Below are 26,260 nucleotides of genomic sequence, written 5' to 3' on the forward strand. Positions count from 1 at the left end.
GCTCGTTAAGCGGTAGATACTACGATATACTACCGAACATTTTTTAAAGTTCTAATTTCGCATGAACGGTTATCGAGTTAAAGCACTCTTTTCCATTTTTAATAATTTTTTTTTTCAATTTCGACAAGTACCTCACCATATCTATTGATTGATGCTGCTAACCGCTTTTTAATAAAGATTTACTAAGTTTTAGGCGAAAACGGTTTCTTACCAGGATAGAGGCGAATCGTCAGACGCTGCCTCACCTCTACCCTGGGAGTAGCGTGACCGAAACGGCTCGCAGATGTTAAATGTAAGGCCGTCTTCCCCTAATATTTTTGAAGTTTGGGTGCTAAGTCCTAAACGAGGGGTCCATGGACCAAAAAAAGGGAGAAAATTGTTTCCCATTTGGTCCGGTCCGACAGGAAGTGGACGCGAAGTTAGGACTTCGCAAAAATTTACTAAGTTGTCGATAAGAAAATCGAGAAAACGTCTGCATATCATCCACTGCAACTGTATAGAACCCCTTAAAGCCCCGCTGACTCTGTCGAAAGTTTTCTTTAATTGACGATAAGCAAAGTGGGCATCTAAATTCCACACAGTGTTCCAAAAGGGTCTGCAAAAGGTTGATGAGCTTGTCGATTAAGCTTTTAAAGTGCTCTTTGGTGTGTTCCAGGATTATTTTAGCTAGTATCTTCGCGACAGAAGGAAGTACGCGAATATCCCTTCAGTTGGCGCACTCATGCCCTTCCTTAGGATCCTAATAATTACCTCGTTCTTTCACCCTCTAGGAAAGATATCAGATTCCCAGCATTTTTGGATATCTCGAAGTAACAGATTTGCAGAAGCTACATAGATGGTTGAAAGAAAGGCATTAGAATGATCGTGGAGGCCAGAGCTTTACCCCATTACTATTTGAATTTTAAAAAGTTTTGATGAAATATATTGATTTATGAATAGAATTTTGTTTTTTAAATTAAAATTAAGTTTAAATAAAATATAATTTATTAAATACTTAACCATAATGCAGCTTCCACCACCTCCCCATCAATGACGTACTGTTCCAGCACACAGAATTACGCAGTCTACTGGGTGTTAACAGACCGGCGACGTGCATTTAGGGGGAGTTTTTTATGGATGTGCGAAACAACATTGGTGCTGACATAGGTTCCGAGCGGGATCATCAATTGGTGGTCGCTTGAGTGTTGCGTTCGCGTCTACTCGTAAGGGTGCAGAACCTGGACTTTCTGACTGGACGGCCGACATTTTGAAAAACTCGTCGGAGCATATTCATGAACATTTGGCCGTCGTTAAAATGCCCTTTTATTTCTCAAGTTGTTGGCCAAGTTACGATGACGAGCGGTTTAAGATGTGGAATGAACGTTCCACCACGATTCTCAAGCGTACAAAAGCTGATCAAGTTCACCTATTATAGTTGAACTGCCTAGTCATCGTAACATGCAAGTCTGTTCCTCTAAATAAAGTCAAAACTATCGCGACCATCCATGCACTCAAGCAAGGCAAGGTCGTTGGGCTTGACGATGTTCCCGTTGTTCCTTGTAGTCCCTGCAATTCTACCTTTACATTGTAACGATATGTGCTACATCGTGGGAAAAAGACGAATTTGAGGTCCAAGACAAAATTAAACAGAGTTTCACTTTGCTGCTGATATTATTCCTTTTTATTCCCATTTTAGGTCATATCTTTCCTGAAATATCTCAACTACTGTGATGACATCTATTTGCTCTCTCCCCGAAAATAAATAAAGGAACTAAGATTCTCATTCTGATTGGTTACCATGCTCTTCCTAACAGAGCATTGAAAGCGTGAAAGAATTTTTTACCTTGGAAGCATAGCATAGTTTTTGCTGACGATGACACCGAATGCGATGCTATTCATCGCATTAACAACAAAAGACCCGCTTTCACTGCTTTATCTAAGATTTGAAAATGTAGATATCTCAACACCAACACCAAGTTGAGAAAATGTTCCGTGTTCGGACGACGTCTACAAATACCTCGGCATATTGCAACAACAACACCTGCTATGGCAATAATGAAATCTAAGTTGCTGGGGAAATTTGAACTGCGTCTGGATCTTGCCCTTGAAACTAAGCTGTTCAGGAAAAATAAAAGCATGGCAATCAACACCGTCGCCATTCCTGTTCTTCTATATACTTTCGGTGTGATAAAGTGGAGTAGTACGGATTTAGAATCTGTCAATGAATGGGTAAGGGTAGTTCTTGCAAACGACAACATGCACAATAGAGCTACCGAGAAATTGAGGATCACCATCCCACGTCATCAGGGAAGAAGGGGGTACTTGATTTAAAAACATTGCACTACAATCAAGTGCATTCTCTTCGTGAGTTTTTCTTCGAGAAACAATCTTCTAGCCAAATAAATCAGGCTACCGTCATGGCAAATAATAAATTATCTCCTTTGAACTAAAAAAGCAGAGAACGGTGCATCCTTCATGACTCCATAATCACCAACTTTAGTTGTCGGTTATGCAACTGTGAAGAGGAGACCATGCAGCATATGTGCTATAGTCCTAAGAGTCCTGTCCGGTAGCAATCTGACTTAGTGGGCTTCAGTCTTGATAGGTTCGGTCTTCCATTTAAGATCCCTGTCTCTGTAGTATAGAACCATCGCGTCATTTCTTGAAGTGTTTGCAACAATCGGGATGTAGCAATACATTTTCGCAAGGCGCACACACTTTGCTGGTCTGTGGGCTTATATACCTCTCAGAGACGGAAGCAGGTGAAGTCGGTTTACCGGCGGATGGCTTTGAGGGTTTGCAGTGCTTTTAGAACCACATCAGATGTGGCAGTATGAGTGGTGGCAGGCATGATCCCTGTTGACATTCTGGCCAAAGAAATGAGTGTCCTGTACCATGCAAGACGTATGGAGGGGCATGCACAGCGTAGAAATGCGGCAAGGTCAGAGTCGCATGATCTCTGGCAACGCAGATGGAACGAGCCTACGAAAGGTCGGTGGACGCACAGGCTCATTCTCAACATTAGGATGTGACTTGAGCGAAAACATGGGGTGACCAACTACCACATTACCCAGTTTCTCACGGGACACGGTGGTTGCTACAGGCAGTATCTGCACCGCTTTGGGTTGGATGATCCTCCGAACTGTCCCAGATGCGATGGCATACCGGAGGATCCAGAGCATGTGATGTTTCACTGCCCACGATTTGCGATGGAGAGAAGGAGCTTAAACCAGGTGCTGGGCAGGAGCGTGACCCCGGAGAGCTTGGTTGCCGAGATGCTGGAGTCCAAGGAGAAGTGGCTTGCGGTTGGCTCCGCAATCATCCAAATGCAGGAGGAGTTGCTGAAAGAATAAAGAAGGAGGAAAGCCGCAAATAGGAGAAGGACAAGTGCCTAAGAGCAAACCTAACCCGCGAAGTAATGCCTTAATGGTGGTCCCGCGGGGCTGGGATTGGAGAGACTGGGGGTGGTTTTTAGTGGGTGTGAATCCCACACGCGGCCGCTGTAGCGCCGGCGTTCGGGCCACGGAGCTGCGGTGGACGTGTCTTTCTAAGATTTCCCACCCCCGTGTACGCACAAAAATATATATATAGTTAAAAAAGCCCACGGACCCTCTTCCCGCCCAGCCGGACCGAGGGGCGACCAACCTAAGGATGGGCTGAAGGCAACATCCTAAGGCCCGCATCACAGCGATGATGCGTTTTAACGCGAAGTGTGTGCGACCATGCGAAAATGTATTACTACATCCCGATTGTCGCAAACACTTCAGCCAATGACGCGGAGGTTCTACACTACAGAGACATGGATCTTATATTGAAGACAGTGCGGATCAAGACTGAAACCCATTAGGTCAGATTGTTGCCGGACAGGACTCTTCGGACTATAGAACAGGTTGCAAGGATAACCGCTTTTTGCATCCCCATGTATAGTCCAGCCCTAAGATCGAGCGTTTTGAGCGCTTTATGTAAGTTCTGCGGGACTAATCCCGTCGCTGAAATTACTACTGGGACTACTTCGATCTTTTGTAGTCTCCAAGTCTGCTTCATATCGTCTGCCAAGGGGCCGTAGTTCCGGATTTTTTCTTGCTGTTTTTCAACAGTGTTCCGGTCCAACGGTACGGCAACATCGATTATAAAGCACGCTCGTTCTTCCTTCAGAAGCAGAACTAGATCGGGTCTGTTATGATTAATACTATGGTCGGCGGAAATAGTGTGATCCCACAGTAGTTTGACCCGATCATTTTCAAAGATTCTCTGCGGAGTATACTTATAGTAAGGATGGTAGGTTGTCACCAAGTTATACTTCAACGCAAGGTTTTGATGGAGAATCTTGCAGACGGAGTTATGACGATTGGTGTACTCGGTACCGCTCAACATCCTGCACGCAGATGTTATGTGCTGGATGGTCTCCTCTTCACAGTTGCATAACCTACAACTGGAGTTGGTGATTGAGGAGTCGTGAAGAATGTACCGTTTATAATTTTTTGCTGGGAGCGAAGCATCCTGAATTGAAGTTAGGAATGCTTCGGTCTCATAGAAAAGTACACCATTTGTCAACCATTTGTTGGAGGCTTCGATGTCAATGCCTGACAACAACAAATTTTTGATATGACCTCCGTGAATGGGTTTCTCTTTCCACATGTCGATCTTCTGTTGGACTGAAGTAACATTCGACATGGGATCCCATTCTCTGCTTCTCAAGTTCAAAGGAGATAATTTCTTATCTGCCATGACGGTAGCCTGATGTATTTGGCTAGAGGATTGTTTCTCATAGAAAAACTCATGAAGAGAATGCACTTGATTGTAGTGCAACGTTTTTAAATCAAGTACCCCCCTTCCTCCCTGATGACGTGGGATAGTGATCCTCAATTTTTCGGCAGCTCTATTGTGCATGTTGTTGTTTGCAAGAACTACCCTTACCCGTCTATTGACAGATTCTAAATCAGTATTACTCCACTGTATCACACCGAAAGTGTATAGAAGGACGGGAATGGCGAAGGTGTTGATTGCCATGATTTTATTTTTCCCGTACAGCTCAGTTTTAAGGACAAGATCCAGACGCCGTTCAAATTCCCCCAGCAATTTGGATTTGATTATTGCCACAGCAGGTGTTGTTGCTTGCAATATGCCGAGGTATTTGTAGACTTCGTCCACTCATCTGGTATGCTTTACGACAACACTTCGTGCCAGAAGAACTCGTGCGCTGGGTTCAATTGCTCTACCACGATCCGAAAAGTAAAGTTCGAAGTATGGCGGGTGTATCAAAACCGCTTCGTGTCTCTGTTGGAGTTCATCAAGGAAGTGCCCTCTCACCACTCCTCTTTGTCCTTGTTATGGACACCGTCACACGGGATATCCAACGTCCAGCGCCCTACACACTGCTTTATGCAGATGATGTTTTCCTAGCATCTGATAGCAAAAATGATCTCGAGCAACTTGTTCAAAAATGGAATGATCGCCTCATGCAACACGGTCTCAGATTGAATTTAAACAAAACTGAATTTTTGACGACCGATCCCCATGAAACAGGCACAATCACTGTCAGCGGCAGTGATCTGCCCAGATCTGAGCGATTTAAATACCTCGGGTCAACGCTATCAGCCAATGGAGAACTGCGTTATGAAATTGCTTCACTCATTAACGCAACCTGGATGAAGTGGCGTACCACAACTGGTGTCCTTTGTGATCTACGTATCAACGAACGTCTCAAATCTAAAATTTACCGCAATGTTGTCCGTCCAGTCGCTCTCTATGGTTCTGAGTGTTGGCCGACCATAAAAGACAATGAACGGCGTCTCGCGGTAATGGAGACGAAGATGCTACGTTGGACTAGTGGTGTCACACGTTTAGATCACATCCGAAATGAGGATATCCGCGATCGTTATGGGGTTGCACCGATCGTGGAAAAGTTTCGAGAGAGGCGTCTTCGATGGTATGGTCACGCAATTCGTGCAAACGAGAATTCACTTGCAAATATTGCACCCAGATTAGGCATTCGATAGAGCCAAATGGCGAAGCCGATCACGACGAGCCGACCCCGCTTGTGAACGGGACAAAGGCTGAAGAAAAAGAAGATTTGTAGACTTCGTCCGAATCCATACCCTCAATTCGGATGTTATTTTGGCTGTATCCTTCGTTGTCGGTGTGTTTTCCCCGAACAATTGTTTTTATGCGACATTTTTCCAAACCCAACTGCATGCCGATATCCCTGCTGAACTGGATGGTGATGTCCAGCAAGGAGTGAAGTTGGTTCTCGTTTTTGGCATACAATTTGATGTCGCCATGCCATGCTTGACTTGGAACCCGTATTTGCTTTCATGCAAAAGATGGGATAGCGGATTCAAAGCCAAACAAAACCACAGTGGGCTTAGAGAGTCGCCTTGGAAAATGCCTCGCCTGATTGGTATCTCTCCTGATGTTTGTGAGGATACCGATAGCTTCGTGCTCCAACTCTTCATTACTGTTCTCAGAAGAAGAACGACATTCGGGTTGATTTTATACAAGCGTAACACTTGTAGTAACCACGAATGTGATATGGAGTCAAAGGCTGATTTATAATCGATGTAGGCTGTCGAGATATTTCGTTTCTGATGGACAGCCTGCTTTACAGCTACCGTATCTATTATAAACTGTTCTTTGCAGCCTCGAGAGCCTTTTGCGCATCCTTTTTGCTCCTCAGCTATCAATTTATGAACATGAAGATGTTTTGAGATGTTCGCGCACAGAACTGAAGTGAAGACCTTGTAGATTGTAGGAAGACAAGTAATTGGTCGACATTTTGAAGGGCAAGAGGCACCCTGTTCCTTGGGGATGAGGAAAGTTATCCCCTTGGTGAAAAATGGTGGATGTCTTCGATTAGCATATCATTGGACAGATGGTAGTTTCCAATGATGTTCGCAACGCATCTGTGCACTCTTGGTGATGGATTTCCAAGGAGTGCTTGCGTCACACGACCAATCTCCTTTCTCAACTTTTCGACTCTTTTGTTGAGTCGAAACACCCAGAACGATAAAGTCCTTCTGCGCATACCTCTGTTATTCGCTCTAAGATGTTGATTATGGAGACGAATAACCGTGGCAGCTGCAACATGGATCAGGCTGTGAACCTCTGTAGCAGTAATCTCGCTAGCCAAACGATCAGTCAAAATTCTGTCAACGGCAGCAATGATGTTAGTAGTTGCCGAAGTAAACTTCAGTTTTGGGATCTTTGGCCTAGCGTCTGGGAGAATCTCAGCATACTCTGTGAATGCGACCTGGAATGCGGTCAAAGCCTCATTATAAATTGGGTCGACATCCCCAGTTACTAAGCTTCTCCTGACTACAGGATTCATGGAGTGCCTTACAGGTGGAGTATTTGTGTTACTCCTTTGACTAGTCCGGTAATTTGATGACTCCAGCCCGAGCTCAAGTGAAACCTCTTGGAAGATTTGTTGCCTAGTTGGTAAGGCAACTCGGTTGTTATTCACTATCACCCGGCACTGGTAGACGACGTTCTGTTCCGGAACAAGCCTTAGCTCCGGAAATCGGGTTATGAATGCGTCATGTAGTCGATGTCTGTACCCTGATGGATTCCGTTCCAAATCCGTGACACGGTAATAGGCGCGGACGATAACTTCGTTGAGTTGGTTCGTCCAAACCATACGACGCCTAGGTCTCCCGTCCTTGGTGGTTGACGGCATAGCCGCCAAAACATCCAAGGGAGAAGAGCTGCTCTGATGTTGTTGAGCGACTCTTAACCGTGTTGGGTACTGTCTGGGTGTCCCTGGGGTCCCATCAAAAGAATTTGAATTATTTTCACCAATTTTGTTCCCACCAGTATTGGGGAGGCAGTCAACCCTGCAACAGAGCCCCAATGTTGCAATGTCTCATGGTTACCTCCAAAGGTAGGGAAGGTATTTGGAGGGGAGCCGCTGAAATACAGTGTAACGTCACTGCAATTCATCCGATAGGCGCGTCGATCCCTTCACCCCGGATTACGGATTTGTTAAGGAGGTTTACTCCCCCTGAAAGGGAAGAATCGGTAAGGGAGGACGAACACAAAGGAAACGTTATGCTTGTTCGCGGCTACTTATTTACGATTAACTTATTACTTATTACTACTTATTTACGATTAACTTGCGATATTCGTAGCTGACTCGGTGGGTCATGTCATTATCCGCAACCCATGACACGCGCCTGGTCGCATGCAGCTCTGCGTTTGCAACTCAGGTGAGGATAAATCTGGTTCGCCATATATATATATATATATATATATATGTTAGTACGTAAATTAAAAACCGCTGGTAACCAGGTGCACACATTTCTATTATATTAGTTACTAATATAGAGACCTGTTTTCCTTTTTGGAGCGTACATTGTGAGCCCCTGAGTACATCGGGTGTGACAGACATTGAACCGATATTAATAAAGTTTTGTTTCACACACAAAATCTTTAAAAGGCGACAACGATAGAATCCAGTATTCCAAAATGGCCGTCGAGGGGGCCACCCTAAAGCCGCAAGCATAGAATGGTATCAGTTTCTCGGGAAAACCTGGAGGGGGCCGGGCGTGGATATGATATACGCACCATGCCCCATTGAACATATATATTGTTTGTGGTGAGAGATAGAAATGAATAGTAAAATGCAGGCAAAAGTTAGTGGAAACTGACAAATATGTTGATATTTTATTTGTAAGTTACTTTTATAAAATCAAATACAAAAGCTGGAAAATATCACACAAAAAGAAATTTGTATCCTAGAGAGTAATTTGTAGATTTTTATCTTTCTTCTCTTCGCATTACTCATTAGTAATTATTTTGCAAACATTATCTATTGAAATCAGTTAATTAAACTCATATATGCTTCTGTTTATCGTTTCATGATCTTTTATCTTCGATAATATATACTCTTGCCGTAAATATCTCATCATTTTTTACATAATTCTTATAAACGACATTTATTTCTTTTAAAGATCTTATATGATTGACAATTATGTATTTATTTTTATTAAAATTATATCGTAAATAACACGTTTTGGACAAAAGCCTATAAGATATATAACAAAGCAAAAGAACAATTTGCAATTTATCTTTCAGTAATTAACAACTAAAGGCAAGATATATGATTAATGCAATGTTGTTACAATAAGACGGCTACACTGTTAATTAATTGTTAGAAGATGAAGCATCGAACAAACAGTTGTTATAAATATGCAGTAGACATTTGATAACAAAAGGTAAAGCGTAAATGCATGTTTAATTGTTAACACGATCAGGTAGTGTTAATGGAGCTAATTCAGTTGAAGCGGATAAGGCGCTATGAGTTTTAGAATCGCACAACGAAAACAAAGAAAGAAGTAACACTTAAATATATCTAAAAAAATATTTTGATTAATGATCCAAGGTTTATATGATTTGTTGGATTTCCTTATATACGTTTGTAGGACATTAAAATTTAGCCAACATTATTAATCATCATTTCTTTATGCAACATAGAAAATATTTCTCTTACCTAATTGTTTGCCCTTCGATAATGTACTTCTCTTATTTGTCTAATAATTAAATTTATTACTCGCTGCAAATATATAGAGGTTAATTACTTTATTAAGATTAAACAAAACTGTTTTAAGCGAAGATTGGGGAAATCTTGTACGCCTAGTTTTCCACAGAATAGTACCCTACCCATTAAGTGGACGAGCACTCCACATTGGAATTAGTATTACATCGACGTGAATTTCGCATTATGTTATTTATAAGCATTTAACTTTACACATACCAGAAGCATTCAGTTCAAAGTCACCGAACATACAAATGTAACATATTGCCAATTATACTGAAAGCATACTCTGAGAAGTGCATTTGACGAGTGCACAATTTGGATTCAAGTTGGAGCTTTACGAACTATATTGGAAATAGCTTCTCGAAAGGGTTGAAGTTAAACCACTATAACCATATTTTTGCTGTCAAAAGATCAAGAAATTGAAAGAAGTTAATCATATTTGATTTGTTTTCCTAAATGAGAAGATGGTTCTTTCTTTTACTCCTACCTCACCAAATCTTATGACCTTGGTCCCGATGATCGGCTTCAGTTACCTCTCGACGTTTTGAAACTTGCCATTGCCATCACTCACCTTACGATCATTTATGGTAACAAAAAGGTAAAATCTGCCATTGAAGCCGTTGAAAGGAAAAAAGGAGGTAAACGTTTTGTATGTTTTCACTTTTTTCTTTACTCTTTTATTTTAATTCGATAGTAATAATAATAGTCAATCATGTGTGGTTTTCTCTCACATTTACAATTTAAGAATATATTGCATTGAATCTTGAAAATATATATATTGGATCCTTCTCGCAGTATTTTACATAAAAACGTATTACAGGTAGTATGTATATATTTAAATTAATAAAGATAAAGCAAACAGAAAAACTAAGAATTGGTGAAGCCACGTTTTGGTATAGATGATAACGAGTAATGAAGAAATTGTAGCAAATGAATGGACAGAACATTAGCTTTGTATGTCAGATTATATATTTTCTATATTGGATATTTCTTGCATCTGATGATTTCTTTTCTTTTCTTTTCTGCTCTCTTCATTCTTCCATTTTTTTGTTCGCAAAAGACTAAAATACATATTTATAACAAATACATACATTTTACAAGTATATATTAAATCACTAAGCGGCAAATGCGCGAAAAATATGTTATATATAGCTACTACAAATCTTGTGTTTTTCTTTCTTCTCTTCTGCTTGGTAAAATTTCTCTTTAAGTTTCCTGTCTGTTCTTCTTCCTAATAGATTTCAGTTTTTATGTATATTCGTCACTTGGTTAGGTCTCGACTCGGACTACCTTAAAAAACTTGTTTGGTTGACTCCTCCCATTATCTTCTTATTTGCGTTCATGCATTGATCAAATAGGCGAGACAAGACTTAATTTGTGAATGATGTTTTGTGATCTTCAAATGAAAATAGACAATACTAAGAAAGTATCGATATCAACAACAAATGTTAGAAACAATCTCGTTTGGTTGAATTTTCTTATTTTCAATCTTTTAAAAAAGTTGTAGGTTTTCTTTCACACATTAACTAAATAAAATAAAAAAAAGCTTGTAAATCTTATCGAGTTCATTTAAAAACAAAAGAGACTTTGCCAGCATGTGGTATACGACACAAGGAAGACGCATCCATGACCGAACAAAGTCATATTATTTCTACAATTGTGGACTGAATCTTATATTCTTTTTGCTTTTTCTTTTTTTTTTGTTGAATTTAAAAAGGTATTTTTTGTTTTTAAGTGAAAATAGTTATAATGTAGATAATAACGAGTTAATAATTATAATGTATGCATTATGCTTTGAGTGTTTAAGCTCATTTGTCCTTGTCTGTCTCTTGTTTCTTTCCAATTGGAATAGCAGCTTTGACTCTGTAAATAAAAGATTAAAATATTTGAATTAATATATTACAAATACCGTTAATTGCTAACAGGAACTCGAATAAATTAATCAAGAAAATATGTTACATACAATTATATACAATATACAATTATATATATTTTATCAGTAAGATACTACTAAGATACAAAATGGATTAAAAACTGGAGACAAGCGTCAATTCTATTTGAAACATGACAAAAAACTAATGGGGAAAAAATACAAGATAGTATTATTGCTTCCTATTTTGAAACTTTAATACTATCTTGAGAAAAAGCGGAAAGGACGACAACTTCAAACTGCCGTCTAAGGTGAATATGACTCTTTAGGTGTACATTTGGCTATAAATCGGAAGCATTGTAATCATTAGTGTGGGATAGAAATTATGTACTGATCTTCGTAGGTAGGTAGTTAGGTATCAGTGGACGCTGTGGGAACCCCAATTAAGAGATATGACGTGCCGCCGTTTCGACGCCACAAACTACTAAGTTAATGACTTCTGTGGGAAGAGCAAGCGTAGCAGGATCCAGCCGGCTCAGATCTTCAGAGCCAGTCCATAGCTTTTACGCAGATAGCAGCTCCCCTCTCTCTTACAACTAGGGATCAGTTTGAGGTCCCCAAAAAAATTGTGCCATTCTAACCAACGTCTGACTGTTGGCTCGTATTATGTGCTAGTCGTTGACGGGCACAGTATCATCGCCTGAAATACAATTCCGGGAAGACCGCATGACTCGGCTACACTGTGCGTGTACGAAAAAACCCTCGCATTGCACTTGAAACCGAGAAGAGTCGCTACACCATATATTTTAGCGGCCATCCAGTAAACCATGTGCTCGGAGTAGGCTTCTTAATCAGCCAAAAAATGAAACCTCCTGTTATCGGCTTTAAAAACATAATCAAACGCCTATGTATTCTGCGTCTGCGAGGCAAATTTAGAAATATAAGCCTCATTAACGTTCACGCTCCTACAGAAAAGACTGCCGAGTCGAAGAAGCCTACCTGCTACGATGCAGTAGATCGAACCCTCGAAGCCTGTCCCAGATATGATATCAAAATCATACTTGGGGATTTTACCAACCAAGCAGAGAAGAGACCCGTAATCAGGCGTTACATTCGCTCTCATAGATTACATCAAAATAGAAAGGATAACGGACTGCCGATTATTTAATTAGCATTGTCACACGAAATGGTTGTTGAAAGTACCTGGTTTGCGCGGAAAGCGGTTCACAACCATACGTGGGCCTCTCCAGACGGGACCACTTTCAACCAAATTAACGTGTTGATCGAATGTCGGCACCTCTTAGCTTTGATGAATGTCAGAACATATAGGGGGGCGGAATCTGATTTCCGACAGAATGGGCATATTAGAGCGATGGGTTGAGTACTTTGAAGAACTACTGAACAACTAGAGCATCGGTGAGTTCCGAACTGCCAACTGAAGACGACGGATAAATACTGCCACCACCAAGTATAGGAGAAATCGTCCGTGCAATTCATCGGCTAAAAAATTATAAGTCGCCAGGATCACTCTCAACAGGGTGATGCCCTATCATGCGTCCTCTTTAACCTGGTCCTCGAGAAAGTGATCCGTGATGCTGAGGCAAATGCAAAAGGTACGATCCTCTTCAAGTCCACCCAACTACTGGCCTATGCTGACGATATCGACATCGTGGGAAAAACCACCTGAGACGTACAAACTGCCTTCATCCAGATCGAGTAGGCGGCGCGAGATCTTGGGCTGCACATCAATGAAGGCAAGACAAAATATATATGGCAACGTCAGCACCGAAGACGAATCAACCAACAACATCAAACCGCACTGGTCAAACACGAAGAATAAATAATAAGGATAGGAGAATACAACTTTGAGACCGTTGACAATTTCTTCTATCTAGGGTCGAAAATCACAACCGATAACAGCTACGATGATGAAATCTGCGAACGGTTGTTGTCAGCCAACAGAACCTATTTCAGCTTACAAAGACTGTTCTGCTCGAAACGTCTCACCATAGGGTCAAACCTCTTACTGTACAAGACTATGATCTTGCCAGTCCTCATGTACTCCTCGAAAACTTGGGTTCTTAGCAAGAAAAATTGCCAACTCTTGGCCGCGTTCGAGAGAAGAATCCTCCGAAGAATTTTTGGCCCTCTACATGAGGATGGACGATTCCATAGCCTACATAACGACGAAATCTATGAGCGATAAATGACCGTCAGGTTGTAGATAAAATCCGGCTCAATAGGTTACAGTGGGCGGGTTACTTAATCCATATGGATGAGGATGATCCAACCCGGAAAGTCTATAAGGGCAATATCATGGTAGAAAAAGAAGACGAGGCAGACCCTGCCTAAGATGGAGCGATGGTGTAGGTCAGGACGCCAGACAGCTTTTAGGGATATTGAATTGGTGGACCTCGGCGCGAAACCGGGGTGCCTGGAGTTCCTTATTAAGGCAGGCCTAGACCGGATACCGGTTGTTGCGCAGTCGATGATGATGATGAGGTCAAAGAGTAAAGTGTCGATTATTATTGAGAGCTCATATCTTGCATATATAACCATCACCCAAAAATTTTACGCAAAGGCAGTAGATCGCACCGTGTCCTAATTGTTTTTCTATAGAATCATATTGTATGTTTATGACTTTTTGTTGATGTCATGGGAGCAAGTGGGTCCACACTTACCTTTTGCTAAAAACAACAGCACTTGGTAATTCAAATTTTGGGCATCTACTTAAAAGCGATTTGACTCCATTCCATATTGACTGCCTACCTAATTTCGGGTTGATTAATTTCTGGCACGACACCAACAGCTTACAAAATCAAGCATCGTTTAATCGAATTTCAACATCAGTACTCTATAATATGTTGTACCATTGGCAGTTATGAGCGCTGTTTTAGGAATCACAAATCTCTAACAACTTATCTACAATGAACATAACAGTATAGTTTCTTCCTATGCTAGCGCCATGCGAAATTCTAGATATTTAGGGGTTACATACTGAGACATTTGGTTTCCAAGCAAGGAGGATATGAGGTCTGCATTCTAGTAAAATTGGGAACAGTTCTTGATTGCGCCTTCATAGCAAAGCAACGCGAACCTTGCGGAAATGGTTAATTCATTCCCAATTCCCATTAGGTTGAAAGCTAAGGCCATAAAACTATAGGTGTATATATATCTAATTTTGCGGTTGATAGTACCACCGGTACTAGGATGACCTTTTGAGCAGTCTACTTGGTCTGTCTTTAGGATTACAGCTGTTCGGTTTCTGTTAATAACTAGTTCAAAGTCATCCGTTACGACGACGAGATTTGCGAATCTAGCACGACAGTCTACACCTGATTGTCTCCTTTGATATAAAGAAATTTATCAGAAAGTGGCAGTAATTAATGCTAGACAAGACGATATCTTTTTCGCCACTCCCGGTTATGCCTCCTACTTTATAATGTGGCGAGTGAAATTTTTTTTACTCTTTCATAAGCATTTCTCTCATTTATCATAGAAACAAACCACAAAAATAATTTCAACGAGACTTTTACGACGACATCCACTGTAATAGGCCAATTCGAAACTTTGGGCGATTTTTACATTGTAAAAATTCCAACTTTTGTAAAAAAAAGGAACAGTTGGGAGGTTAACCAGGCTTAAGTGTTTATGTTATTTGGGCATATTCTAAACTAGGTTCTATTTGTTTTTCTTTCTTGCCTTTGATATAGTACATTGATTCACTCGAAAGAACGGGAAACAACGAATAATTTTCGGTTGAAAATGTGCGTAGTTTTATACATGATTCCTTGTAAAAACACCCTAGGACTCAAAGAATGAGTGCGCCTAACATGCTATTCGTCTACCCGGATTTCTTCGTAACCACCTCAATTGATGAGAAAAATCGATCATCACACTCTCAACGCACAAATTGACCATTCGAACCTAAACAAATTAGTTATTTGCATTGTCATACATAGTCTCCACTGACAAATGATAATTCACAATAGATTATCGCAATTATTGAGGCTTGAAAGATAGGGGAGGCAAACAATCAACTTTCGCCGTATAATGATAATCAGACACATGCAAATTATAAAAAGTAAACCGGATTTTTCTAGAAAGAACGATGATAATACAGATTGCCATCTATAAGGTATCATTGAAACCCAAAAGCATAACAAACTTCTTTATCATGAAAATTTGTCTTTTCAGCTCCTATTTTTGTCATGATTTCATTTCTATTCATATAGAAGTTACCAAAAAAAGTCTGCATGTTTCATGTATCTTTTCATCGCTACAATGACTCACTCTATCTCAAATTCGTTTTGTACAAAATCATATAATTTATATGTAAATAGAGGAAGTTTTGACGTTACTTTGTGTTATTTTCAGCGAATTTGAATGAAAGTGTATACGAAATCATAAGAATTATCGCTTTATTAAAAATAAATTGATTTATTCTCTTTTATGTATTAGTTTGTAAGAGTTTGATTGTTACATGAATGGAAATAATGATAACCATCTAAAAAACGTAAATTTGCATTGGGTTATCTACTGTGTATAGAGATTGTCTGGGATTCATTGAGGTAAATTCCATAATTGCGTAGTAGGTTCCAAAAATAATTGTTTTTGTTGCAATTTAATGGGGCGTCGCCCATTATTTGTTTATCTCCAATGTCTCAAAAAATTTCCAAAGATCGAAATTGAAGATTGTACTTTTATCAATTCAAAAAATGTATTCTCGGTTCAAAGTAAATTAAATATAATTGAAATAGTAAACAAACAAGCAATACTTACTTGTCAGTGATTTCCAAAATTTTACTCCTAACCAAATCTAAGTATGTGTCGATTGACTGCTTGTTGTTTTCGTAAACTTTTGGTAAAGTGAACAATGCGACGAATGCTAACAAATATAGAAGAATGGAAAATTAGTAAAATGACATAATTGAATTAAATACAACATTGGAACATTCGTTCGTCACTCACCCAAGATAACCAAAGTCATTCCATTGAACCAGGCGCCAATGTATGTCAGAACCCACAAAATTACACCGAACTTAATTGAGTCAACCAAATCATCGACGAGGAACAATCGTCTCAGTTCCGAAATGAATCCATTCAGATGTGCCACTACAACACCTACGACATTTTGTGCTTTTTCTTGTGAAATTGTAAGATCCAATTCAAGGTATTCTCTGTAAAAGAAAACAAATTAATTATTTTTCGAAAATAATTTTGAACATAAGAGTCTGTAATTTACAGTGTTTGGTCCACCATTTGATTGCTACTATCTAATTGCTAATATTTTATATGTTGCACCAGTTATTGTTTATTGTGATGCTATCGGGCAGGTGGTTTACCACACCTTCGTATCAAAGTCAGTTGTTGGTAATATGATTTGCGTCGCTCTAAGAGGTCCATCGGAGAATCATAATTCTCCAATTGTTCTTTGTCATTGTTTTCTAGGTCGATTATTGACGCCTCGATTAGTCATGCCTCTTAAATCCTTTGACTAAATTCGATTATTCAATATGAAACCACAAAGACGTCATCCGGACATTTGAAGGACACAAATTTCTTTGAAATTTCATCTTCTATTAAAAATGTTGCGAACCTCAATGAAATCAATGAAAATTTCATTCTCGCGTTTCTTTACGACCCGTAAGAATGATAACTTACAATGTAGTTGGATGATTAATCGGTTACTATTAACCTATATTTCACATAAGCTATAATTAAGATGTTGCCATGGATTGAGAATGCTCCGATGTATAAAACAAAACCTTTTAAAATCGGTTTGCTGTCTGTTTGTCCGTCACACTATTTTCCTTGGAGACTGTTGTAGCTATTGACAACAAATTTGGTGGAAAGGTGGGAACTGTGAACGCTCACGTACACAGTGAGTCACTTTCTTTTACGTCCAATTTAAGGGGAGGTCCCCATACATGCAAAAGGGGGTGTAATTTTTTTTTCACCAAATATAGTCATGATCGGTCTCGATTAGTACTTTCCGTCTGAGTTTTGTCATTTGTTAGAAGGTGGGGAGTTCGGGGGGTCGAAAGTGACCATTTATTTAACGGGGCCATTCTCAGAAACTGCCCAACTGAAAAATCTGAAAAAAATCAAGAGGCTGCCACTATATGGTGGCTAGGCTCCGAAATACCTTCCATATCGATATCCCTTGAAATAATAGTATATTACTATAATTTTCAGTAATTGGCTGCAGAACCTGCCTTAAGTTCATCCTCGCACCACGAAATTTTGCAGTAATGTAGGCTATAATATAGAACTTAATCCTACCAAGTTTAGTGAAAATCGCACTATTACTAACAAAATTATAATAAATCAAAATTTCACTTCTTTGGAAATTCAAGATTTTGGATGTCAATATCACTCGAAAATGGATATTCTCACATAATATATGCGCATATTACCTGTTACGTACTAATGGGATAAATTCACACTCAAATGTCTTTATAAAAGAAATACACAAAACCTTTCATAACTGAAGCGTTCAGCTTTCCAGGTTTCCCAACTTGTTTTACACAATTTATAAGGTCTGTAATTAAATTGATTCCTCATTTGAGAGAAGCTCGACTAGGGAGACTGCTAGGAGGAAATTAAAAGTAATGAATACATTTTCTAGTCCGATATTGAAATATTCGAAAGTAGTGGAAGATTTCTGTGTTGATGCTGATAAATCAGTGAACACTACAATGGAATGGAATTAGGCACAAAACGTAGTATGAAAAGCATAATATGCAAATCCGATGTAAGTAAACAAAATAATTAATGGCATATATCATTCATGGTGGAGAACTTGTTGAACTCGAGAAAAGACAGAAGAGTGACTCACTTTCTAGGAAGTGAGGTTTTTGGTAGGGAAATATTTATCACACTCAACTGTCAAATCATTTTTGGAGTATAACTATCATTGTTCCAATTTTCCTTCAAAATTGATTGTCTCACGTACTCGCCGTATCCGTACTTTCTCAATGACTGAATTTAATTGCATCTTATGTAAAAAGGGATTTTGATCACCTAATAACAAACTTTATATATTTTTTCGCAGACATAGTATTTGTGCGTTTTAATATTTATTTGAAATCCAGATTGATTTCATCTCCCAAAGTTATTCGATATTTCCCAAAGTCGTGAATCAAACGCCCTAGCAAATAAATGTAGGCTAAAGAAATAAAGATAAATTGCTATTGTGAGGGAGTTGCATTATTGACATTCTCGCTTAATGTAGGCGCCATCGACACGAAACAAAAGGTAGCTTTATTGTTTTCTGGGATTAATTGTCTGTTATTACCAATTTGGATGTATATTTCAATTTAATCTACAAACTCCATTACGAGATGAATGAACTGAAATTGATATCACTGCGTGTGTGCAAAGTTAAAATAATGAAATGCTACTGAATAGGCAAGTCACCGAAGGTAGACAACCTTCAATGTTTTGACGACTTCTATGAAAAATAACATTTTGGAACTAACTGCTAAGGTTGCAATGCTGGAAAAATCCTGGTAGAAGATAGGGAGTGAGTTAAAGTAATAAAAAACGCAAGAATCCGAGATAATATGTGGAAGAGCTAGAATGGCGATTCTACGAAAAATTTGATTTAAATACCCGCACAAATCATTATGATATAATTTATGATTTATGTTAGCAATACCTTCAATATTTATGCTGAAATTCATGAGAGGATTGTCATTCACAATTTACTATTTAAATGAAATCAATGGAAAGTGAGTTTATTTAGTGAATATTTAGTAAATTCGATTCAGAAGTTAAGGGAAGGGAGTATTTAACTAATTGTTAATGTGATAAATTTTGTTCGGACTTGCTCAACCAATGAAAGGAAAAAACGTTCAGGTAAACTCGCTTCAGTTCCATCTGTGCGATGACGTCAGCGGAGGTGAAATGTCAACGATTTTTGAATAGTGGTGCTACACCTAAGCGTCTCAAAGTGTAGCTGGGGTAAACCTCACTTGGACTAATAATATTTACTGTTAAGCCGGAAAGTTGGTAACCAGCTGAGGTAGTGAATCCCATGCGAGCAGCTTGCAAATCTCGAATCTTGATTATGCTTTGGATATGGATAACATTGCCCCAGACTGATTTTATGGCTAGGACTTTTTATTTTCGTTAACGGCATATGATTGGGCTCTGGAATGTTGGCGCGCTCCTTGATGGCTATATCGAGATTACCCAGAATGATCGTTTGCTCCAACTTCAGCGGGAATTACAGTGGTGCAAGCTGGACATTGTGGGGTTAAGTAAAATAAGATTGTAACGCTGGAGAGCATCGTCTTAGGGACTGTAATATGATAACAATGATATGAGGTTCGTGGCTTCCTGCAACTGACCGGCAAAGAGCATTTAATTAAATAATTAATTAGTAATACGACTTAACATATGATTATGCTTTGATGGTTCCTTGTATTCGCTTGCATATTGCGACGTACCTGCTTGAAGGCAGAGCCACAATCGCCGAAGCTTAATACTCTAGACGTTAAATAAAATTTGCGTCAAGAATTCGCTCTTTAAAGCTTATGTATTTTCCAAGTAGAATTGTAACTCATTACTACCTATCTCCGCCGAGTTATCAAAGTATTCTGATCCGACACAATCTTTATTGGAAGACTACGTCATCGTACGGACCAGGTACCAATGGACGTGTCGTTTAGGAGGCGATAGTGGCTGTGAATAGGTCATACTTTAAGGAAGAGGGAAACGTTTTAGAATTCTTTTTTTGCATTTACTTTTATTTGATTTTCTGAATGGATTCAGGAATATTGTCATAAAATTTAAGACGAATCGAAGCGAAACTAAGGAAGGTACAGCGGTTTAAGCATCCACGTCTCATACATGACTCAGCGTGGGCTCGTGATTCGAATAGCAAAAACCTGCTGAATTGGATTTGTTTAAACACACGTATAGTGCTCTTCCTAAGCGTGTTTTGGATGTCATCAAGCTTATCTGTGAAGATTTGAGAAAAGATGTTCTCCTGGCGGAATGTGTCAGAGGTTTTACGCAGAACAACAATTGAAGTTTGAACCAACTTATTAGGAAAATCTCACCAAAGCATTAGAATGGAACCTCCATCATCGTGAGATTGCAGCTTATGTTCTAGCCTGTATCTGGAATGAAGGTTCTTTACTTTATTAACCTTTATGCAAGCCATGAGAATCAATATCAGGAGAAATTGAAATTTCGAAAAACCCTCCCTTACCTGGATAAAGCGATCATCTAATGAAAGAAATTTGATTTTCTTGATTTCAGACAATCCAGCACCGAGTTATGAGGGGCACCGCAATTCTACTTTTTTCGGAGACGCTTTTAGGTCAAGCCAATTTCTAGCAGAATTTTCAGGAACACCACTTCACCTATCAGGATGGACAAATCAGAGAACTTGAATGTGTAGATGAACTGTGGGCAGTAAGAAAAGCCTGTGATGTTTATCTTGAAAAAGTAGTGAGTGCCGTGAAGTCCCTTTACGTTTGCACTATTACGCTGAAGATTCACTTGCTAAAATTTAATGAAATATAGAAAAGGTTACGTCGAATGAAACAGATGCAAAATAGGTGCAGTACAGAATTCACATTTCACCTTCAAATGATGATTATCACTGAAGTTATGTAACTCTCAGAAATAGTGAACCTAAAAAAAATTGCATGAATAGAACCTAATATTATAGTATGTTTGGGAGAAGGTATTGTGGGGCTGTCTGTTAATACTAGATACTTGAACTTACGAGGGACAAAAAAAAACATGTTTAAATTGTTTTTCCTGTGTCATCTCGATTTGTTAACAAATCATGTAGGTTTGTAGGTTTCCACTGTGCTGACGTAACTTGGATATGGGGATATGGGCACCGACACTGAGAAAATTCGAGGCGCACTACATAACTGGACGGTTTTCTGCCTCCTTTTTATCTGCCCTGCGTAGTACGGCGGTTTCCTGCCTCATTTTTATCTGCTCTGCGTACCAAAATCAAGAAGCAAGGCTAGGCAAATTTTGAAAGCTGGACTCCTTCTTTCACGCATTCGAAAATCGAGACTTAAACTGCTTCCTGAACCTTTGTTTTCTCCAGATCTTGTCATCCGCAACTTCCTCCTATTTCCTCTTCTTAAGGAACAGATAAAAAGGACGCAGAAAGCCATTAAGAAGAAAAAAGGGATAAATTTTGAAACCTGGGGTCCTCTTCTATATTGCATTCGAGAGTCAAGACTTGAACTGTTTCCTGAATTAATACTTTCTCCCGATCTCGTCATTTGCGACTTCCTCATATTTCTTTTTTTCAAGGAATTGCTTCCAGGATATAAATTTGAAGATAATAAAAAGGCAATGGGTTCTGTAAAAGCCTTTTCTGATAAAGAAGAAATACGTTCTTCAAATGGTTTCAATGCTTCAGGAAAAACGATCAATTGAGAAATTGATTTTTAATTTTCTCTCTAATTTATCATTACTCTGAGCTCACCCCTGACATTTACGTTTAAAACTATTTTGATTTTGTTGCGAGCGCTGTAATTCTCACAAACACGTCCGTCAGAGGTTCTTCTGCAGCTTGCACAATCGCTATCGCACGTTAAACGCTTTTCCACGTCCCCTGCTTGTCAAGATTAGTTTTGGGGAATGACGCATTAAGGTAAGAAAAGTGTTGACACAAGATTGTTTGAGTCAACTCCTAGCACCCATTCCACGTTCCTTAATGACCACGGAGGCTGAGTGTGTAGATGAATTCTTTTAAAACCGAAAGTCGCGACTTTACCTCTAAAGCAGATATAGAGTATTATTAGACAGTCAGATAGATTTTCTATGCTCTACATAATATGCTGCTGTTAAAGTTGGACTCGAAGTAGCTGTGGTTGATGACCAAGCGCTGCTCCGGCTTCCAAAAGGGTAACAAGCTTAGATAACAACAGTAACTTTACGGAACATACATAGATCCTTCACAGATTGCGCCCTCAGCTCGAGAACGCTCGTCTTCGCTTAAAAAATGAAGACGATCTGGTGGACCTACCTTATCAAGACTCACGCCAGTAAGACCCCCAAGGCTACCATGCATGGTCTAATTAGGTAGCGGAACGTGCCAGTTATGTGATATTTCATGCTCTTAGAAAGCTTGGTCTAGTCGATTCACGGCTCAATTTTGTAAGTGCAATTTGGCGACAATTGGCAGTAATTTAATTAAATATAGTTCTTGTATTATATTGACAGCTATAAAAAATATCAATTTTAAATTTGAGCAAAAAATCGATAACTACAGTGAAAGTTTCTATTTGAATATATTCAATGGGCAGTAGTATAACATTAATGAGTATTCGATCACATGTGGTTTCAACGACTCTACAACTGTTGATAATACGAATGTTTTGTCAACTCAATTTCATGAACTGGAAATGGCGATGTTAATTTGTCCGCCACGATTAGGTGATTTTACATTGAACTTTTTTATTTCGGTTCGTCTACAGGATAACAATACAATTTCTTTGAACCAACTATATATAAAATAAAAGACCTAAAACTGTCATCTCGACGCGTTATTGACAAGATACCAAGAGCTGCTTGATAAAGTCGTCCCAATGGGGCACATCGAATGGCCGACCTAGCAACCAGCCGAGACGAGCACAAAATTAGACACAACGAGAGCAACAACCTTATCTGACTAATGTGAGAACCTCAACGAATTCACTAAGTTTTAATGTCAAGGCTGGCAATAGTTCCTTCCATAGAGAAGGAATTAAGTAGTCGGTATTTTATTACAATGAGAGTTCTTTGCCAAAAAAGGCAAAATTAGTAACATTACTGCCTTGCGATTCATAAGGAGGAGATTGGGATATAAACTGTCTTATCTAAGGGAATGGATGGATGCTTGTGATCATGAGAGACTCTGAATGAGTTTAAGTATTCTCCAAATTTTTAAAAATTTACTGGAGGCTGTATGAGGCAAATTCATTGAAAGATCCAAGTCTGCCGAATTGGTCTGTCGTGAGTCAGGCCAATGGACAATGACATTTTCTGTAAATGTTGCGATTATGCAAATTTCAGCAAATGTCCAAAGTGCTGAATTTGTTCAAAGGTAGTCAAGGGACTTGTCGAGACAGGGAAACACTGAAGTTACAGCTATCATTAATCAAACGCTTGGTGTTGTTGTCCAATAGTACAACGTATTATCGAGTAATCTGGCTGAAGACAATTCCGAAATAACAAGTACGTTGGCATGTATTGGTCGAGTACTTGGTAAACTGATTAGAATTCAGTAGTGATAGTCGACAGAAAATGGGTGAAGCTTCTACCGGTGTCTGGGTTGTATAGAGGATGCTATTTCTTTAGCAAGTCGTGCTAAAACAAAAAAACGGATTAGTCCATGAGTAAGCTATTTCAATTTGTAGTAGGTTTGGAACTTTCACTCTGGATTGGTAATCCTCTGAGAGATTTGTCGAAATCATAATTAATGAGAAAGTTAGACCAAGAATTGCTCACGCCCTGCTTTTGGGCGGAGTCAATTTCACAGCCAAGTATTTGACACTGGAGTCACTCGTTTATTTGATGAGTAAACCTTTTTGTAGTGAACCGTGAAGACTTCTTGGAAAATGCTGATAAAGTTAACTTCAGGCGTATTAGTCAATTGTTAGCAACGGAGATTCGCGATTTATCACATAAAGGAAATTTTAAAAACATTTGACACAGGCTTCAATTTCCGTAATTTTATATATTATATGTAATGTGGAAGTATGAAATAATATGATGAAAACTATCAGAATACTTAATTCAAACGTTTTGGAATTGCATGGATGATTTGAAGTGATAATTATTAACCATAAGATTTTCATTGTTATTTACAGAAATCTTTTAACCATCAGTATTGATTTTTTTTCAATTCTCCTAAAGTACTAGTACTACCTTAAATTATGGAAGAAATATATTTACCACAACAAAAAGGAGACCACTTATTTTTAAATTTATATCAAAAAATTCATATAAAAACCATAACTTACTTGAATGGATGACCCTCTGATGTTTTCTGAATGGCTCCCAAAACATTTTTGTAGATACGGAAAGCAATTGTTCCGGCCAACGTTAGAAGGGATAGATAAGCGAATACACTGATCACTGAGAAGCATGATATCGCTAATAAAATGACTAGTCCAGCTCCAAATACTATTCCGGATTTCTTCACATCACGCCAATAGATGAGAGATTCCACTGGAAAGAATCAAAACGACGAAAAATTATTTTTTTTACTGCAACAAAAATTGAAAAACAACAGACATGGGACAGAGCACAAAAGTATAGAGAAGCACGACACATTTACTTGGAAAACAAAAATAGATTTTCTTCAAATATTTTTCTGTTCAAAGATTCCTCAAGCACTACAAGAACAAATTTTTGAAAATTTCATTTCACTTTTTTTCATTCTTCACTTGGCCATACCATTTTCAAAGCAACAAGAAGAAGACATTTTGTGTCACTACTCTTCGATGAATTTTCCTTTGGAAAAGAATCAAATTAATACTAAATTTGCCGGGCTATATTTAAAGCTAATACGTTTTTTACTTGTACTTGTACTATCTGATTCTTGAGATCGTCTTCTTGAACTATATAATGATTCAAGAAAGAAAGAAAAAGAAAGAATTCCCGATACAGAAAATGGATAGAATAAAAAAATTAAACAATTTCCGGACTTTCACTAATTACAATGACGACGAGCAACTTATCGTCAAACTTAAAAGTTTTCACTCGTTGTCGTCCTCGTCGCCAATAGCCCCGAGAGAAATAAGTTGTATTTTTAATTTTATTCTCCGCCGATATCGAACAAAGCCGGACCCATTCGTCGCTATATCGTTCTTGCATAAGAATTATTTTTGGAAATTTATTTTCTCTGATTTTCTTTTTCCGCGTCGAGAGAAATTCTAACCAAAATTCATTGGATTCTAACGACGACAGATGAATAGGTTACAAAAGGGAATAGGATGCAATGGAAAAAGGATCTAGGGTATTCAAGTTCGTAAAGAATCATAATATGCAAAAAAAAAACAGATATATATTGCAGAAGGTGAAAGCTCTATCACGTTAATCTTTTAGCACATGGCTAAGTTTGATGCTTTTTCGTTTCAAGCACTTGGAGTGAACATTTACATTTTTTTTTAAATAAACCAATTTCAAGAGGCTGCCCAGAGTTTGAGCAAAAATACAAAACTTTCAAAATAAACCATTTTTCCGAGCTGACGTCGAAGTAAAATTTGAAAAAATGATGAACTTTCATTCGAAAATGGCGAAGGGATTTCAAATCAATTTTACAGATCAATGACTGATTGCGTCTGAAAGCATAGGGAATAAAAATCTTTTAATCCAGAAATAAACAGAAGTTGACACAACGAGAATGGGACGTAAGTCCATCGTGTTCAGTTTCTGCTGTAACAGAAGCCATAGTAAGGTTTTCTGCCACCGGAGACAAGCAAAAACATTCACTGAAAGTGAACTTTGCAAGGCATTTGGAGGGAATTAAATTAGAATGCCAAGGGGTTTGCAAGAATGTTGACGGAAATGGTTAGGTGTCTACATTGTAAAACATGGAAGGCACTGCACTATGGTTTTACATCGAATTCTACGTGTATTGAAATGAAATAAACCAACGTCAGAATAAGAGACTGTGATTAATTATCTATGGTATCAATTCATACTCAATGTTTTGGCGTCTGGCCAGAATATTTCGATGGAAATATCTGCCGCGAAAAAATATTTTGCACGTGTTCAGTAGACTACCTCCTAGCGTGCTCAGTGATTCAACTATAAAGATTGGTTCCTGGTTGGAAAATTTTGAAACCTATTCAATTGAAAACATTCTAAAGATGGTTATTTCCGCTAGTTTGTAAAAGTAA

The 26,260-nt window shown here is 38.7% G+C and overlaps 1 protein-coding gene across 9 annotated transcripts in view; it reads right to left on the reverse strand.

The window, feature by feature from the left end:
- Window positions 1–10,153: 10,153 nt before the first annotated feature.
- LOC119653780 (reticulon-1-A) overlaps window positions 10,154–26,260 on the reverse strand; it is an 82,614-nt gene continuing 66,507 nt past the window's right edge. For 7 of the 9 annotated variants that reach the window (XM_038058794.1, XM_038058786.1, XM_038058851.1 and 4 more), the window contains 4 exons: window positions 24,377–24,584; window positions 16,356–16,564; window positions 16,167–16,272; window positions 10,154–11,377 (listed from right to left, as the gene is read on the reverse strand). In XM_038058794.1, the coding sequence (XP_037914722.1) occupies window positions 11,323–11,377; window positions 16,167–16,272; window positions 16,356–16,564; window positions 24,377–24,584 (578 nt within the window). In that variant the 3' untranslated portion in view covers window positions 10,154–11,322. Of the gene's footprint in view, window positions 11,378–16,166; window positions 16,273–16,355; window positions 16,565–24,376; window positions 24,585–24,812; window positions 24,870–24,926; window positions 25,142–26,260 lie in introns of those variants that run through there. The other 2 variants (XM_038058835.1, XM_038058828.1) reach the window with 2 other exon arrangements.

This window comes from Hermetia illucens, chromosome 1 (genome assembly GCF_905115235.1).
Source record: "Hermetia illucens chromosome 1, iHerIll2.2.curated.20191125, whole genome shotgun sequence".
Taxonomy (NCBI): domain Eukaryota; kingdom Metazoa; phylum Arthropoda; class Insecta; order Diptera; family Stratiomyidae; genus Hermetia; species Hermetia illucens.